The 17,444-nt window shown below is 42.1% G+C and overlaps 1 protein-coding gene across 1 annotated transcript in view; it reads left to right on the top strand.

Moving 5' to 3' along the window:
- The window catches only part of FBLN2 (fibulin 2), a gene marked incomplete at its 3' end in the record, with an annotated part of 74,790 nt that overhangs the window by 27,465 nt on the left and 29,881 nt on the right, over nt 1–17,444 (top strand). The window contains exons 2-3 of the mRNA XM_080625676.1: nt 9,534–9,645; nt 14,133–14,262. Coding sequence (XP_080481802.1) covers nt 9,534–9,645; nt 14,133–14,262 — 242 coding nt within the window. The remainder of the gene's footprint in view (nt 1–9,533; nt 9,646–14,132; nt 14,263–17,444) is intronic.

Raw genomic sequence — 17,444 nt, forward strand, 5'->3', positions numbered from 1 at the left:
TAAGAGGCCACTGAGAACTCAAGAGGGGGAAGAGAAAAACTTTCATTTTAAACCCAGGCAGACATTAAAAAGCTTGACTCTGCATCAACCTTTTGTAGCCTATAAAGACAATAAACAAACACTGTCCCATTTGAAGCTGTTGGCTAACTCTGTTAATGGAGCACAGTTGTTAAGCTAAGAACTAAAATTGTGAGAATGATGTGAAGGACCTCATCCTTCCCAGGCATTGTGCTTGCCTGTGAGGGCCTCTACAGTTTGGTGGTGCTCCAAAACCTCTCAGCCACCCAGAGCCTGGTTTCAACCACTTGGATCCCTTCTTCATGGCTGATGACTCAGCAAGTTATTTTCTTTTTGCAGCTGTGTCCAGACTTTTCTGGATTTAAGTATACAGACACTCAGCTCCTTTCTTACAAGCTGCCCCAAAAGGTTTCCATCACCACTGAGTGCTTTGTATGGATCTTATTATCAACAGCCTCCAGTACTGAACTGAGACTGTGCACCGATCATTAGCTAGTAGTAGGCTGACTTGAACTGGAAATCTGGTTAAGAAGTTTCAAAATGGAACTGTCCTGATACTTCTGTCATCCAATTACAATTTGATCTTTAAACATGGAGCATTAAACCCACTTCCCTCCTCTGTTTTGCAGTTAGTTCTGTTCTCCATCACCTCATCCCTTATCTAGCTTCTGTTTCCTCAGCCTCAGCAGGTGCTGTGTGCCAGTGGGCATTGCTTTCCCACTTTGTGGTTGGATATTAAAAAAGAAAGAAAATGAGCAGTGGACTCTTTACTATTTACATACAAATAATAAATTCTGCTTTTTGGAAATGTACTGATGAAGTGGCATGTAAAGCTCTACCTCTTTCAGTATTTTTTTTTACTCTGTTTCAGAAGTCTCCTGCAATAAGTAACTGTAATAAGCCTCTATGGGAGAGATGAAGAGAACTCTTCCATCCTTCAGTAGAATTTGCCGCCTTTATCCCAAATGCTCCAGAACACATTTGAATCAGAGTTGGAGCTTTTCACAAGTCAGTCCCTTTTCTCTCTCTTCATCTCTGGTTCCAAAGTAAAATATGTTCAGGAATGTAAATTCCTTTAAAATTGGCTGCAGTCTGCAGTTTCCAAGTGGGAAGTGTAGCCAGAGTCCATTGCAGGAGATGGAATTCCGGCTGAGATTTAACTCATGCCTGGTTCAGGTGCTGTGGGCAGGCAGTGGAGCCTGCCCCAGTGCTGCTGTGGCACACAGGCCTCCTCCAGCTGGGCAGGATCAGGAGGGGAAACCCCCTTCCTAGCTGTGTATGGAGAACACGGCTAAACTGGACCGTGGCTCCTTCTTTTCAGTTGTGTTTGTACTTAGTTCAAGTGGTGTATGCATAAGAGCTTGAGAAGGAAAAGCATCGTGGCTGTCTTTATATAAAGCATAAAATGCTGATATGGCTGAAGGAATACTTTCTGTGGAGACAGATATAAGCTGTCAGTTAATGAAATGCCAGTCTATTCACAATATCCCTATGATTATTTCATACTCTGTGGGAGACAGATGTTTCTTGTTGACTGTTCCCTGGAGGAAGCACTATTATCCTCGACCACACTGCGCCTTGTACAGGACTTGAGTCAGCACGTGTCTGAGTTTCATCAATGCTGCTGAACTAAGGACTTGCTTGGATATAAACGTGTTCAGAGTTACTCTACATATTCAATTCTACATATTTAATTTTTAGTAAAGGAGCAGACAGGGCCTGTAGGCTTCCATGGGCACATTCAAACCCTAGCTTCAGGTGAAAACATCCACTTTGACCATAGTTTACAATAATTTGCAAATGGAGTCTTATTTGAAGGTGGCTTCACTAACAGTACTTGCAAGTAAACTAAGGCATTGTTAATACTGATGAGCACACACAAGCAAGACTTGCTACTTTTAATTAGAAACATGGAGTTGAAAGAAAACATAGGACTTCTGTGTGTGATCTGGGTGGTGTAGATTTTTGACAGGGAGGAAATAGGGAATTAAACACTTCGTGTCATTGTATTTCTGTTGGTGTATTGTGGCCAAAGTCTCTAGTGGGGGGTTATGCTGAGCTGCAGCTGGGAGACCAGATAGTTTGAGCTGGAGTTAAAGTTGGAAGTAGAAATGAGACAAATGAGTACCTAGTACCTCCTGTATGAAACCACAGCAACAGTTTCAAACAAGGTGCTTCATTTCCGAATTTCCACCCCAAATTATTAATTTCCTAGGGAATTGAACAATCTTGTTTCCAAACAGCTCTGGTTCTGATGCACACTGCATGGCAAGAGAAATTTCCTGCTATGCTTCCTGCTTGCGGCTGCTAAACTCCCCTGAAACATTCCAAACACCATTATCAGCTCATTCAAATTACTCTTTCCTCCTACATTTGTGAAGGATAAAGGGAAGTTTGTTCTGTGCTGATGACTAAAGTATCCCACTGAATTTCCTTCACCATAACTGCTCTGGCAGTGAGTGTTTCCTGGAGAATTGAAAGTCCTCGGGGTTAATGGATCAAGGCAGAGCCCTGGGCCATCAACTCTTCCAGCCTGTCATTAATCCAGGAAATGCCCTGGGCCACCATCATTATTGCTGCAATCCTTGCACAAACACTGACTGCAGAACTTCATAAAGAAAAGTCAAAGGAAATGAGAGAGTTCTTCAGAACATTGTAAACCAAATAAACAATGCCATTTAGGATTAGAAACTTGACAAGGACTAGCAATAGGTACAGGAGGATACCTTGCTAAGGAGAGTTGGAGCCCTGCAGTGGCTTTTCTGAGCAGTTTAAGCATCCCTATGCACTAATTAGAAACTCAATGAAACTTGGAGTTTTCGCTCCTCTGATGAGCAGTTTCTGGTGAACAAACCTCAGCCCTGTCCCGACAGAGCTGGAAGGGCACATACCTCCCCTGGGAGACCGGGTTGCTGCCTGATGCCGGTGTGTAATCTTGCCTTCGGTTACCTTCTCAAGGTATGCAAGGCAGTTTGCAAGGGCTGTGGCCCCTGCAAACACCCTGTGTCAGGTTACTTTGAAAGCCATGCCGAGAAATGCAGCAGGAAAAACAAGGCAGCAGCTGGGAATGAGTCAGTGAGTCAATTTTCCCACTTTGTTTCAGCAATGTTCTGAATAGAGATGAGCATTCAATTCACAGTGAATAACTTCGCTGATTGATTTTACTGGGTTTCTACTTTGCATGAACTGGTTGTGAAGAGAAAGAAAATCTTGGCTTGTTTTTTCTCCCAGAATGATTCAAGAGTTGTCAGTGAACAGTGTCTGGATGGGCTTTCCTAGAGAGCAGCTTGGGGTGTGTATTCCGGCTCTGTGCTTCGTGTGGTTGGACTGATGGAAGCACATCAAGCACGGGTCAGCTGCTTGGCTTCTTGTTTTTTCAGTTACTCAAGTTGCAAAACTCATATACCTAAAAGCTCCTGAAAGATGCAACCTGAAAGATGGGTGGACTTTGGGATTGGCTTCATATGACTGTTCATAAGCAGCTCCCTCTCATGTGTTAGCTCCGCCAGTGTGTGTGAAGTGTCTGAACCTGCAATGTGTGCCCCAGTGAAGAAGATATGATCCAGATACAAATGTACAACACTTCTTTGTGACTTTAAACAGAAGTACGATTTCTACTGTGATTGGTATGAGATCAAATGGTGATACATACATTATTGATATGGGTTGCATGACTAAGGTGTATCTAGTGTTGTTAAGCACTTGAACTCCGACATGGCACAGCAGCTTGGCTTGTCCGTGATCAACCTTCCCAAACAAAGACTTTTTTCACTGCTACACTCTTGAAGAAGCAGCAACATGTCTTGATGGGTGGCTGTCCCTAGCATTGCAGTGATTGGGGGTTGAATAGTTACGTGGTGAAACTAGTGATCTTTTCTGTAGAAAACCCCACGTAAGTGTGGGAGCACATAAGCTACATTAAGCTCTTACACATCCTTCTGCCTTTTTATGTTTATTTGCTTTTTCTTTTTAAGGAATATTACGCCTGTAATTTAACTCCCATTCCAGCCTCAGCTCAATTTGTAAGAACATGTTCAAAGTACTTGTGTTACTAAATGCTTGAGTTGCAGCAGATTCAGTCATCTTGCATGACAGACAGTCCCTGCCTGCATCACTCTTCATTTAACTTGGAAATTCAATAGGGCTGGTGGAAATGATGGCTGTGAAGAAAGGAGCCTACCTAGCCACAAAAAGGAGCATGCAAGGAGCACTCTCCCCCAAGATAAAACTCCTTAGGCAGGAATTACAAGGATAATCGGAACCAGGCTTTCCAAAGCCTCAGCTCTCTTGAAAGTTAATAGCCAGCAGAAATATACTCTGTGCGATATCTGGGGAAGGAAAGTCAAGGAGGAAAATACAGCCAAGACTACGCTGAAGGGCAAGAAACATTATGCTTGCTTTGAGTTATTATTGTGGCTAATAGAAGGATGGTTGTGTACGAACCATTTCACTTTAAACTCAGCAACAGAAGGATGGATCTCAGTGAGCCAAAGTTTTCAAAGGCAGGAAGAGAAATTGCTTAGATTTCTAGTTGGTGAAAAAGGTTAAAGAATTTATTTAGTTATTCCCCCCCGCACACACACTTCTCCCCCCATTCTTCCAACCTGGAGCTAATAAAGGATGCTGTCATGGAAACGTTAAAGACCAAACATAGTCTAAATTATCTGACCTCTGGCACAGGTAATACAAGTTTTGACTTACAAGAATTATCCAGAACTAAAGCCAGGGGGAATATAAGGTTGCTATTCATTCACACTTTGAACAAAATCTGCCAAACAATCCTGGCTGAGGCAATGTTGATGTATGTCTTTATTGTACAGTGCGTAGTAAAATGAGAACATTCACTTGGGTTTATCCAGTTTTATATTGTGCCTTTGGGCAGACACAACTCTTCATATTTTGCCAAGCGAGCCAGCATAAGGAATTTATGAAAAAAAGAGTAATGTAGGAAACAGCATTTTCAGGTTGAAATAGAAAGCAGATGCCTCCCAAGGAGTGAAGGCAATATAACAGGAACTTGTCCTGGATGAACGGTGAGATGGATTTCTAAAAAGATGCAGGTGACTTGAGGGGAAGAAGGAGACCTTAGAAACCCGCTTTGCTTGAAGTTGAAAATGAAGGCAGGTTGCTGCAAGTGTGATGGAACTCCCTCACATTACTGTGGTGATGGCATGGCAAATTCAGTGCAGTAGGAATGGAAGGGGATGATGGAAAAGAGGAAAGAAGGATTAGGTACTGGTCTGGAGCCATGGGATGTGTGTTGAACTCAGCTCAGCCTGTATTTCTCCTGAAATCTGCTTTTTCACTATTTCCAATGAGAGGAGCCTAAAAGCCTCACGAGTGCAAGTGGGTTAAAGCCCCTTCCTAAGCAATGAGCTAACAGAGGTTTGGTCATGGAAACACTTGAGCACTACTCTCATTTCAGTGAGATTTAGAGTCAAATCTGCTTGTGGACACTGAGGACTTTAAGGAGCCTGCAATAATCTGCACAGAATAAACCATGCACTCATTTATCTGGGAACAGGTCCTGGGGAAAGCTTAACCAGGCCTAATGACGTAAGTGGTGGTTCAAATTGAAGTGAAAGCAGCTGGCTCTGGGGCTGTGTTGTCACTCTCCCCTCCCCTGTCTTTGCCAAGATAGATGTTGTTCTCCTCTTCACCTTTACTAATTAAAATGTCTTCCTACCCATCTCTGATGAATCAAGAGCATGTTACACTGTACACTGAATGGCAAAATTCAGTGAGGGAATTTAATAAAGCCTCTCAGACTGCTGACAGGTAAGAAATGACAAACTGTTACAGGGGAAAGCTACAGTACTATTATTATTATTGTTACTAATTCAAGCTTTAAGTGATGAAGAGACTGGAGCAGAAAGAAGGCCCCCTGGAAACAGGTATTTTTCATTTTTTTAAGAACTCCATCAACTTAATTGTTGTTCTGTGAAGTTCTTCATTATTCGCCATAATTTAGGGGTTTATGTTCTCAGGCAGGTATTTGATAAGGAAATACAATACCTTTTTCTCTAGTGTGAGCAAACAAATCTTGTGAAATGGACGTGCTGCATGCTCTGCAGGTTTAGATACCCCTTCTTTTAAGAGGAAAGATAGACACATGTGAAACTATAAACACATGTTCAAGGTGCTTTGGGGTTTTTTTATAAGGGAGCAGGAAACAAGTCATGAGCACTGACTAGACAGGAAAAGCAGCACGCTGCTTTGATCCCTTCTTGATCGTGTGTGCTTATGGAAAGGTGGTGGCAACTGCTCCTGTTCTGATCTGTACCATTTCTGTTCCTTTTCCACTCATGTCTGGTGGGTGAGGGTGGTTGCAGCAGGTGAAAGCAGCCTGTCCCACCAGATCAATTTTTATACCTCATCACAGGTTGTTTTTAAGGTTCAGGAGGGTGCTAGGTGTGCGCCAGTAAAGGACTTCATGCTCTCCCTGACCATGGCAAGGGGTTGGAACTGGATGATCTTAAGGTCCTTTCCAACCCAAACCAGCCTGGGATTCTATCAATCTACTCTTGCTACTTGTGAAGGCGTCATCTGCCATGGGTCTTGCTGAGGAGGCTCATTAGGCGCTCTCCGAGAGTGGTTCATTAAGCTGATGTGCTGCTGCCTTCTTGCAGGTGATGCTGGGCTGTGAGGCTGCTCTACTGGGCTCGAAGGTGGATAATTTATGGCAGCTCAGGGCTTGGACGGTTTGTGCAGTGGTTTTGTTCAAAAATAATGTTATGGCTTGAGAGTCACGGCTGTCAGCTTCCTCTGTGGATGAGCAATGAGACCTTCAGAATGAAGATGCGTCTTAATGGAGTGCCTCATCTCTAGAAGCCTCCACATCAGAATTAATCTCAGTGCACAAACTCATTTCCTTGCAAGATCCTGTGGTGTTTGTTGGTTTTTAGTGTCGTCCATTCCTCCCAAGAGTAAGTACTGCAGTACTGAGGAAGATAAATGATTTTCCTCAGGTATAGGAGCTGGATAGCTAGCTTCATCATAAGAACAAGAGCTCAGCTTGGTTATGGAGGTTATGAACATTGCATGTTTGTGGAAATTCAGGTGAAGCTGAAATCAGTGGAGCTTTAGTGTCAGGAAACCTCTGCTAAGCAAATGAAATATCCTATCCCTTCTTGACCATCATAGAGCTGGCCGGTGCTTTATCACTCTCAAAACATGATTTGTGAACACTGGCGGGTGGAAAGGAAGGGAGGGGTTTTGAAAATCCTTTTTGTCTCCTTTGCTATTCTAATTCCCTGTGTAAGTAATTCAGTAGCCTTTAAATGTCTGCTTTCCTCAGTGTAAAGGTTGAGCTTCAGCTGAACTTTTTAAAATGCACACACACACCCCCCCCCCCATGGCAGATATTTCGATGCTTGTAGCTGAAAGGTGAAAATCCTGCATATCAAAGGTGTAGAGATATCATATGGAAAACCTTGATGTGTCCCTGGGTCACTGGGAGGCCATAGAGCCATGAGTCAGGTTTGGACCCAGCCGTGAAACAAAGCGACGTTTCAAGGCGCAGTCAAGGAGGAGTTAAAATTCTCTGGAGGGAAAATGTTTCTCTAACTATTTGAATTAAATTCTAAATGCCTCTAAAAGACAGTACACAAACTTGGGATTAGGTCAAAATATACTTTGGTTCATATCTTCAACGTGAGGTAGAGTGATAATTGTAGGAAGTAAGTTACTAAATGGAAAATAAGTGAGGAGACATGATGGTGTTTTATAGTACAGCCTGAAATAAGTTATTTCTTTTACTTGTGAAGAAATTCATAAGTAGCAAATTATCTGTTAACAGGTCCTCCTGTTAAATGACTCTATGAAGTATCAGAGATGCGCACAGTATAACAAATATTGAGGATTATGGTGTTCTCAACTTAAATGACTTTGTTTTCCATGAGCAGATGCAAATCTACTTCTAAATCTGCTAAAATCATGAAAGCCCCAAATAAACAAAGCTCTGTTTGAATGTTTAAGTATTTCAAAGTCTGTTATAGCTTAATGTCTGCATCCTGCATAGACCTATGTGATCTTCAGTCTTGCACATGTATCTAGTTCTAATGTAAAATCAAAGTATCATAAATCCATGCTAACGACTGAGTCCTCTTATGAATTATTCAGTTTTTCTAATCCTGATTGAGATAAAATGCAATGGTTCATTTTATTATAACTGCATTCTACAGTTAATTATTCATAAGCTCATAACAGAAGGTGATATATTTGGTAAATATAACTGCTCAGTAGAATGGCACTCGAGCCCAGCAGTCTGCTATTGAATCTTTAGTGAGGACTGAGTAATTCATTTTGATTGGAATTATAAATCGTGTAGATTACTGTAGATTAGTAATTTCTGCTATATTCTTGGGTTTTAAACCTAGTAGTAGTGTAGCAACAAATGTGTTTCAATGCTTGGTAAAATGAATGGCATTTCCACCACAGGACTGAATTAAAATGGTGTTGAAACACCGTTTTATAGCAGTGTCTTGTAATTACCTGGCACAAAGTGTATTTCCTGCCTAGTTTAACTGGATATATCATCCCTCTCATGTCATACAGCACCTCTTACACATAACACAGCTTTTGAGACTCAAGTATATTTTTAACATTGTTAATAATGCTGCATAAAATAGAAACATTGCACAGACTGAAGCCCCAAAAGTAGCTGAGGGTTCTTGAAAACACACTGCTGTGCAGCGTGGGGTTGCTGGGTGTTGGCCGGAGAGCGCCCAGGTGTGGAGACATCCAAGGTCCATTGCATCCACACATCTCCTACAACTTGACTTGGGGTGGTTTTGTCTTGTTTCCTCTTTGTGGCAACACCAAACCATCCCGGAAACTGGCCTGAAGTCTGAATGAAATTTGCAAGATGTTCCTTACATCCATATAAATTGCTTTAAAAGGAACTGGTGAACTCACTTCTGATGAGCCAGTGGAGAGAGCAGGTGCAGCACTGGGCCGTTGACTCTTTGTGGAGAAAGCAGAGCCCTGTGGTCTTAAAGACCATCTTTATTACATGTGTTGACATGTGGGGCACATGTGTGCCTTCCATTGCTGAGGCACAGGCACAGGATGCCCAGAGAGGCTGTGACTGCCCTATTCTTGGCAGTGTTCAGGAACAACCTGGTCTTGTGGTGAAGGCACTGTTACAACAGCATAATGACTTACTAAACCAACTTGAGTTAGGTGGCAAAGCATGATTTTACAGGGCTTCTTTTGTTCAGAGATGTCAAAGGTGGAGTTGTCTTCAAATCAGTTGTGTCTTTTATTGTGTTTAAAACTAATTTGCTGCTTTTTCCTCCCTGAAAGATATTACCAGGTGACTGATCATGTCAAGATACTGCAGGTATCAGTTGCCTTTTTTTGCATATAACCAAATGAAATGGGGGAAGAAAGAAGAAAGAGAAAAAAGAAGAAAAAGCTGAACTACTGTTATGCTAAAGATCTTCTCAGTTAAGAAAACAGAGCTAAACCCAATCCATTCCATTTAAATAATGTTGAATGTGTGTTCTATGCAGGTTCCACAAAGGAATTGATTGAGAGCTGCTGTGGAGCTGGCCAGCAGTGGGCTATAGACAACGGGGAGTGCACAGAAATGCCTGTCAGTGGAACGGATGGTGACATTTGCAGGTACGTGAGGCAGACCCGAGTGGTTTAGGTTAATGTAGAGAGCAGCCCTTCAGGAGAAATCAAATGATTGTACAGTTCATACGATGTCCAGGAGACTGGGAGCTGCTTCATTCACTGGGTGAATTTTTGGTAGACTGGCAATATGTCTTGGCAAATTAGAAAGAAGGATTTCCTCCTCCCATTTCCCAAAATCTAGTCTAAACAAAAGCCTCTTAAGGTTTCTTTCCCTCTCTCACGTGAGCAGAGCACAATTTTGTGCTTCCCAGTTTTATGCACATCTGTGGAGTTGCAGAAGAATAGCAGGGCAGAGTTTGTCTTCCATTTGGCAATGCTAAATGCAATGGTTGTCTGTATCATCAAGTGATGTGTTTATTGTCCAGTATGATGTCTGTATTCAGCTGGAGTGGGGACCATAGGCCTTGGCAATACTGCTGGTACTGGTAGCATCTGGGCTGAGTGAGGGTGCCAGATTCCAACTGCACAGCGAGGAAAGAAGAATGGGTGCAGAGTAACGCGGACAGCATATTACACTGGCTGTAATTCATCTTATCTCTCTCTCCTCCCCCCTAGTCTGAAACGGGCCTTAGGGAGGGATGAGGGCAAAGTTATCTGAGACTCACACAGCGCAATGTGAGCCAGATGGACTTCTGTAAGAGTGATCCCAACGTTTTCAACATTAAAGAGTCTGGTGTAATTGGTTTTATCAAAGTTAGCATTATTGCACCTTTCTGAAGTTACTGGGAGATGAAAATCCCCCCCACCGGGATGTGGCATGACATAACTGACACATAGCAACCACCTGTGAAGTAAAGACAGATCAAAAAATTCCAGCCTTGCCCTAAGTAGGTGCAAATCCAATACAGTAATGAGCTGCACGTGCACATCTGAGGCCAGGGTTAGATGAAAAAACCCAGATCCAAAATGGTTCAGTGCCTGAGAATCTATTGGGATTTAAAAGCTATCAGGAGTTCAGTTGTTTTACTTTCAAACTTTCGGTTATGTCCCTGCTTTAAAGATTTAAAACCTGTAAATATTCTGTGTAAAACAAACATTTGATGTGGAGACATATTCAAATCTGTGTCCTCAGAAAGGAAACCTTGCTGCTCCCACACTGGAGGGTGGCAGACCTGGTCACTGTGCACGTATCCAAACCTCAAGTGCACCACTTTGTGTGGCAGACTGCCTGCAAGTAATTCAAGCTCTCAAGGGTCTGGCACTAGCCTGACTCAGTACCTAAAGATTTTAGAAAGTAGAAGGTAGGTTTTGATTGTAAAAATTGGTTTCTGTATTCTATATTGGTTCCTGTATTCTATACTTGGGGTTCACAAGTGACCATCACTGCAAAAGGGATTGATTTGCTTCAGCTGAAGCAAATGGGTGAAGCCTCCCCTGTGCCAAGGCTGAAGACTGTTTCTAGAGAAGTTGCAAATTGAGGGGTCAGTTGCTTCCAAATGTCATTTTGGGTTTTTAGAGTGGTGAAAACTTAAAGATTAAAGCTACTATGGATGTGGCTTGTTCAGCCTGGAGAAGAGAGGGCTCCTTAAGGGGAGACCTTAGAGCAGCTCCCAGTGCTAAAGGAACAACAAAAATCATGGAGAGGGGCTTTGGACAAGGGCCTGTAGGGACTGGACAAGAGGAATGGCTTTAACCTGCCAGAGGGGAGATTGAGATGAGCTCTTAGGCAGAAGTTCTTCCCTGTGAGGGTGCTGAGGCGCTGGCACAGGGTGCCCAGAGAAGCTGTGGCTGCCCCATCCCTGGCAGTGTTCAAGGCCAGGTTGGACACATGGGCTTGGAGCAAGCTGCTCTAGTGGAAGGTGTCCCTGCCTGTGGCAGGGGGTTGGAACTGGATGAGCTTAAAGGTCCCTTCAACACAAACCGGTCTGGGATTCTACGAATCTTGATGTCTCTGGATATTCATGTATCAAATTGGCCTATCTCTGTGTTTCAACCAACAACCCTAACTGAAGGATGGGACCTGGTGCTACCTAAAAAAGGTAATGTGTGGTAACTTGTGGATGAACTTAAAGCAAGTTAAGGAAATCCTTAGATAGTCAGTTGATAGCCAGATATAACAATATTCGCAGAACTTGTGCTGCTGGCTGTATCAGAAATAGGATGCTGGGCTAGATGAAATCTCCTCTGACCCAGTATGGCAGTTTTTATCTCCTAACTGATGTGTGTTTTTTCATAGCAGATCAATGTTTATCTGGGTGGCATTTGCGTCAGCTGTACAAGCATGAATCCTGCTTTCTGCTGACATTGTGCCCCAATTAGAGACTCACATCAGTTTAAGATGCTGACATCATTCCACTGATCTGAACTTATTAACTCTTCCCCTAAAGCAGAAATGTTCTGAATATTATTTTTGAACCAACAACTCATTTATCTGGTCTGCAAAGAGGAGGTTTGTGAAGAAGAAACAAGAGAATGTGATTTATAAGAGCAGTTGAAGCTGAGCTGTGCTGATAGGTAAAGAAATACTAACATAAAAACTGGTCAGTGATACACTAGTGCTCCAGCCACTGCTGTTCCCAGGATGTATTTCACACAGGAAAGAAATTTCTCATGGATAAATGTCACGCTTCAGAAGAACATGAATCTATGGAGTGTTTCAGTGTTTCAATACAGTAAACACTATGCACGTATAAAATGCTTCTAGTAGCATTTTGTCATTTCAACAAGTGATGAAACCTTTCAGTTAGTTTGGTTTTTGTTCTTTTTTTCATTTTTCAATGAAAGTTGGGATGTCTTAGCTAAGCAGTAGTGGTTAAATTACTAGTACTTAAATATATTTGGGTAGTGACCATTCATTGCTCCAAAAATGGTATTTTTCCAGTTGGTAGTTAATACTGGAGTAGAAAACTAACTTCCTTGAAAACAAAGCACATGGAAGTGGCGTTCCACTTCCTCTAATCAAACTCAAGTCACAGGTTCCTGGTCACACTTCTCTTATGCTATCAGCACAAAAATGTTAACATAAAGCTGACACCACAGGCCATTGGCATTGGCAAAGTGGCCAAGTGGCTGTCACTTGTAAAAGTGGCCTGGTTTCTACTGGAATAAGAGACATCTCTTTCCTTTTTAATTTCAATTGAAGCATTAGGATGAAAGCTATGAACTGGAAATATATTCTTCTCAGAAAAGGAAAGCTTTTGTTTCCTGGGACAACTGTATTTTATTTCAGTAATAATGGTATCTGACTGACAAAAGTTGTTTGCTTGCAAATATTTCTGTTGCAGGAGAATGCTTTCCTGTTAGGTGCTGGCTGTTAAAATGCATCAACCTCCCATTCACCATTACCAGGATGCCATACAAGGCAGCGTGCCCTGTGACAGTGCATCAGCAAATGATAGTTAGACACCAAGGTTATTCTTGGAGAAAGAAAATATTTTGCTTATTTCCTTCATGCCACCAAATCTGTCCAGAACAGAAGTTTACCCTTACTCATAACATAATACATAATTTAATCTGAGCTTTAACACATTATCTGTGTCACATACGCCCAATCCACAGGTCACATACTCAGCATAACCCCCTCAGGAGAATTCTTGTGGCCTGAAGCTCTTAGTCCTCACCTTTCCCCGTCACAGGGACTCTTCCGTCTCCCAGGACCAGACGTTCCTCCTGGTGCTGCACTGCATGGATTGAGAGACAGGCCATAGGGTACAGCCAAAGGGACTGGTTTTGCTGCCCTTTTGTATATGAATAAAAGAAGCATATACCTCTTTGAAGGGGCTGGTGTGGGGAAATACACTACAGACTTTAAAATAGTAGGGAAGAATATTATTTCAATGAACATCTATTGAATTTCATTTAGGAAATTGCCATTGAGATTTTTTGTATGTTTCATTTCAACCTTCAGTGAATCTTGTTAAAATGTTTGATTTGAGGAGCCATGTATAGGAAATGTACCTACCCAAAGTACTTCATTTACAGTGATCAAGTCACCCATAACCTTCTATTTGATAACCAGAAGCTTAAATTCTGGGTTACAATCTGTGGAGCTATAAAAGAGAGTTTATAGGGGTTCTGTGACATGATACTTTCCTTAAATCCTGTCCAGAGCTTCAGTCCTCTGGCTGGTGAAGAAATGTGTAGAGGTGCATTTCCATTCGCCACTGTCCAAGAAGAAGGCTTCTGTCTGTTTGCTGTTTCTGAAAGCTTCTGAAGACTTCTGAGGAATAAAACCTAGGGCAGAGGGACTCTTGCACAAATATAGGAGAGCTGTAAAGGATATCAATGACCAGATTTTGAGACCTAAACTCAACACTTCTTGAGCATTTATTAATTAATTCTTTTACTATCAATATGAACAAAATACATCCTGCAAAGGTCAGTGGTACCATCTACACTAGTACTGAGACATATGTCAAAGAGAGACCACATCTGTGGAATGTGTTGTGAATCCAGTAGGTCCGGGTGATTTTGCAGCCCCTCCTGATGTCTTCTCAATGTGAGTGAATGCCTGAGCTCATATTCCTTTGCAGAATTGCTCAGAAGCAGTGCTGCATCTCCACCGTGAAGGAGAACAGCTGCCTGGCCGGCATGATCGCTGCGAAGGAAGGAGATGTGTGTGGGCCAGAGGAAGGAGATCCCTGTGGAGGATCAGCATACAAGGTGAGTTGCTCTGATGCTTCTACAGGCTTTGGTGTTAATATGAAGTGTCCTCATGTCCTGCATTTAGCAGAAATTTCTTCATACATTATCGTTGAGCACAGAAGGTTATAAAGTTGCAGGAATGTGGCAGGGAAATGGCACTGTTTGCATTGAGGTTTCAATTGCTTGGTGATGCAGCCTCTTCGAAAGCTTCACAGGAATGTTGCTTTGAATTATTTCCAGCTCCAGGTGTAACTTGCTGTATTACTTTTGCTTCCTCACTTTGGAAACAGCTGAAAAGATCATTTTAGCTTTTCTATCTGTGATGTAGAAGGCTGTAGAAAATTATAGGGCAAAACTGAATCAACGATCTGATGTGAAACCCATTAGTGAAGAGTTTACTTGGCTGCAGGGTTGAGCTGCAGCCTCATTTCTCAGTTAAACGAGATTACAGCTTAGATGAAGAAGCATTTGAGACGATGAAGAAAGCTTTTGTTCATAAATAAAGACAGACCATTAAAGAACGGTTTAAATCACAAATCATGAGCCACAGCCTCAGCTTATACAAATGAGATTTGCTTTATGAGAACCATTGGAGCTAAACCAATTTAAACCAGTTCGAAGATTCAGCATCTTGCTCACTCTTCTTTTTACCAGGAGGGTGCATATCAGAAGTCATTTCGCTGTGATAACAATTTACATAGCTATAGCTAAGCGAAAGTGCAGCTTCCGTTGTCTCAGCAGGGAACTCATTAGTTCTGTCTGTTCTTATACGCTGGTGATTCTTGTGGACAATTGTTCACTGGAAAAGCAAAATACATGAGCGGCTGCTGCGGAGCTTCAAGTTTAATCAGCCGCGTTGATTTGAAGTTTTCACAACCATTATTTACTTGGGTTTGAAGTTTGCCATAAAAAGAGAATTTGTACATTTGGGAGAAAACATTAATATTTCTGAATGTGGCAGGATTATTATCCTGAGGTTTTCACTGTAGGTCTCTTACATGCCAGACAGAGCACGAGCTGTAAAGTAAGTCTTAGCACACATGCCATTGCTCATAAAGAAGTGGAGAGGGAAAACATCATAATTCCTGTCTGAACTGAAACAAGTTACAAAATACTCTTGTGGAATACCTCCTCATGCCAGTTCCAATGTCATGTTTTCCTTCAAGAGAAACTATCTGAAATGGTAAAATTATCAAGGAACGGCTTTGCCCTCTTCTGTTCTCCTTTAGCTCTTTAGTCATTGCAGCTACTGCTTGAAAAAATGAAAGACATGAATAAATACCATTGGGACTCAAAGGCTTTCTTATTCTGTTACAGTTAAGGGCTTCACTAAGGTTTCACTAAGGGACAGTCGTACCTGTCAAATTTTGTGGCCATCTATGATGGAGCATTGGTGAATAAGGGACTGACATCATCTACCTGGGCTTGTGCAAAGCTTTTGACACTGCCTACATGACATCCTTGTCTCTAAATTAGAAAAGCATGGATTTGACAGATGGACCACTTGCTGGGTAAGGACTTGGCTGGATATAGGTGCACACAGAGAGGTGTCTTCAATGACTCAGTGTCCAGGCTCTGGGGTTCCCAGCAGAAGAGGGATGTGGAGCTGTTGGAGTGAGTCCAGAGGAGGCCACAGAGATGCTGTGAGGGCTGGAGCAGCTCTGCTCTGGAGCCAGGCTGAGAGAGCTGGGCTGGGTCAGCCTGGAGAAGAGAAGGCTCCTTAAGGGGAGACCTTAGAGCAGCTCCAGTGCCTAAAGGGGCTGCAGGAAACCTGGAGAGGGGCTTTGGACAAAGGCCTTTAGGGACAGGACAAGGGGAATGGCTTTAAGTTGAAAGAGGATAGATTTAGATGAGACGTTAGAAAGACTGGGTTGGACAGGGCTTTGAGCAACCTGGTCTGGTGGGCAGGTGTCCCTGCCCATGGCAGGAGGTTGGAATTGGGTGGGCTTTAAGGTCCCTTCCAACCCAGACCAGTCGGCGATTCTATGAAACATTCGTTTAGAGGTGACTTCACAGAAAATGCTGACCGTGTATAGCAGTGTTTCCCCTGATCCACTTCGCTGTTAGCCACTGCTGTGTCTGAGAGCCATAGATCAAAGGTATTTGTATGGAATGCGAAAAGATTTTTGCCCCAAAGTCTGCAAGACGTTTGGACTGTCCTGCCAAAAGCCAGGGGTTTTACTTCAGATAATGAACGTCTGTAGGTCTTCTTCAGGCATTTTAGGTGTGAGGTCCTTTCCTTTACTTCTAGATGAATGCAGGAGTGTCAGGTCTTTAGCTATAGGTATTCAACTTGTGTTCAATACGACTTAATTTTAGGCTGCCTTCAGTTGTTATTTAGTCTAATATAAAAAGCACATGCTTAAGCACTTTTTCCCAGTGAATGGAGATGCCACCATGGTAAATGATTCCTTGCAAAGATATTTTTGAGAAAAATGTAGAATGTTGTGAATCTAAGAGTGGTTCTCAAGGTGTGTTTCTTGTTTGCAATGTAAAAATAATCGTATTTGTTATAAAATCAGTTGTGGACTCTGATGTAGTTGAAAAGGGAGCTCAGAGAAGATCAAGACATTCAAGTTTTTACATTTTAAAAGGAACTTTTCCATGAACAAGTTTTTCCACTGGAAAATGGAACACTTCTATTTACCTGGAAACTACGTGAACCCTGTGAAAAGTGTGTGAGTGATTTAATACTCCCTGTGATGCCTGCACTTAGGAGAAACTGTGAATCAAAACTCTGACTGAAAAATACATGTTCTGCAAGGCAAATGTTCCAATATTTTACAATACTTCAGTAAAAACATGCATTTTTCTTAGTTACTTCTATTTTGCATATTGAAGCTGAAAAAAATTGTATATACGTATAAATATATACGTATATAAGTAGAATTTTCAGTTCATAGAATTTTGAAGTTGGGGATTCTGGGTTGGGGGGGATGAAAACAGGATGTTTCTCTTCTCTAGCATGACCACAAGCCATTATTTCAATGTTATTTTTTAATACGTCTTTTGAAAAGATGATTTAGTCCAGTTAGCATCAAAAATAATGCAGCATCTTCAGGACCTGTACTGTCAATTTTTCACAAACATGTATCTGGGCATGTAAAGGCAACTCTTTATGGCTGTGCATATTTGCACATTTGCAAATGTGAACAACATCTAGTATTTATGATGTTTGGGGGGGGTGCTCAGATTAGAAA

Source organism: Psittacula echo (assembly GCF_963264785.1).
Source record: "Psittacula echo genome assembly, chromosome: 9".
Taxonomy (NCBI): Eukaryota; Metazoa; Chordata; class Aves; order Psittaciformes; family Psittacidae; genus Psittacula; species Psittacula echo.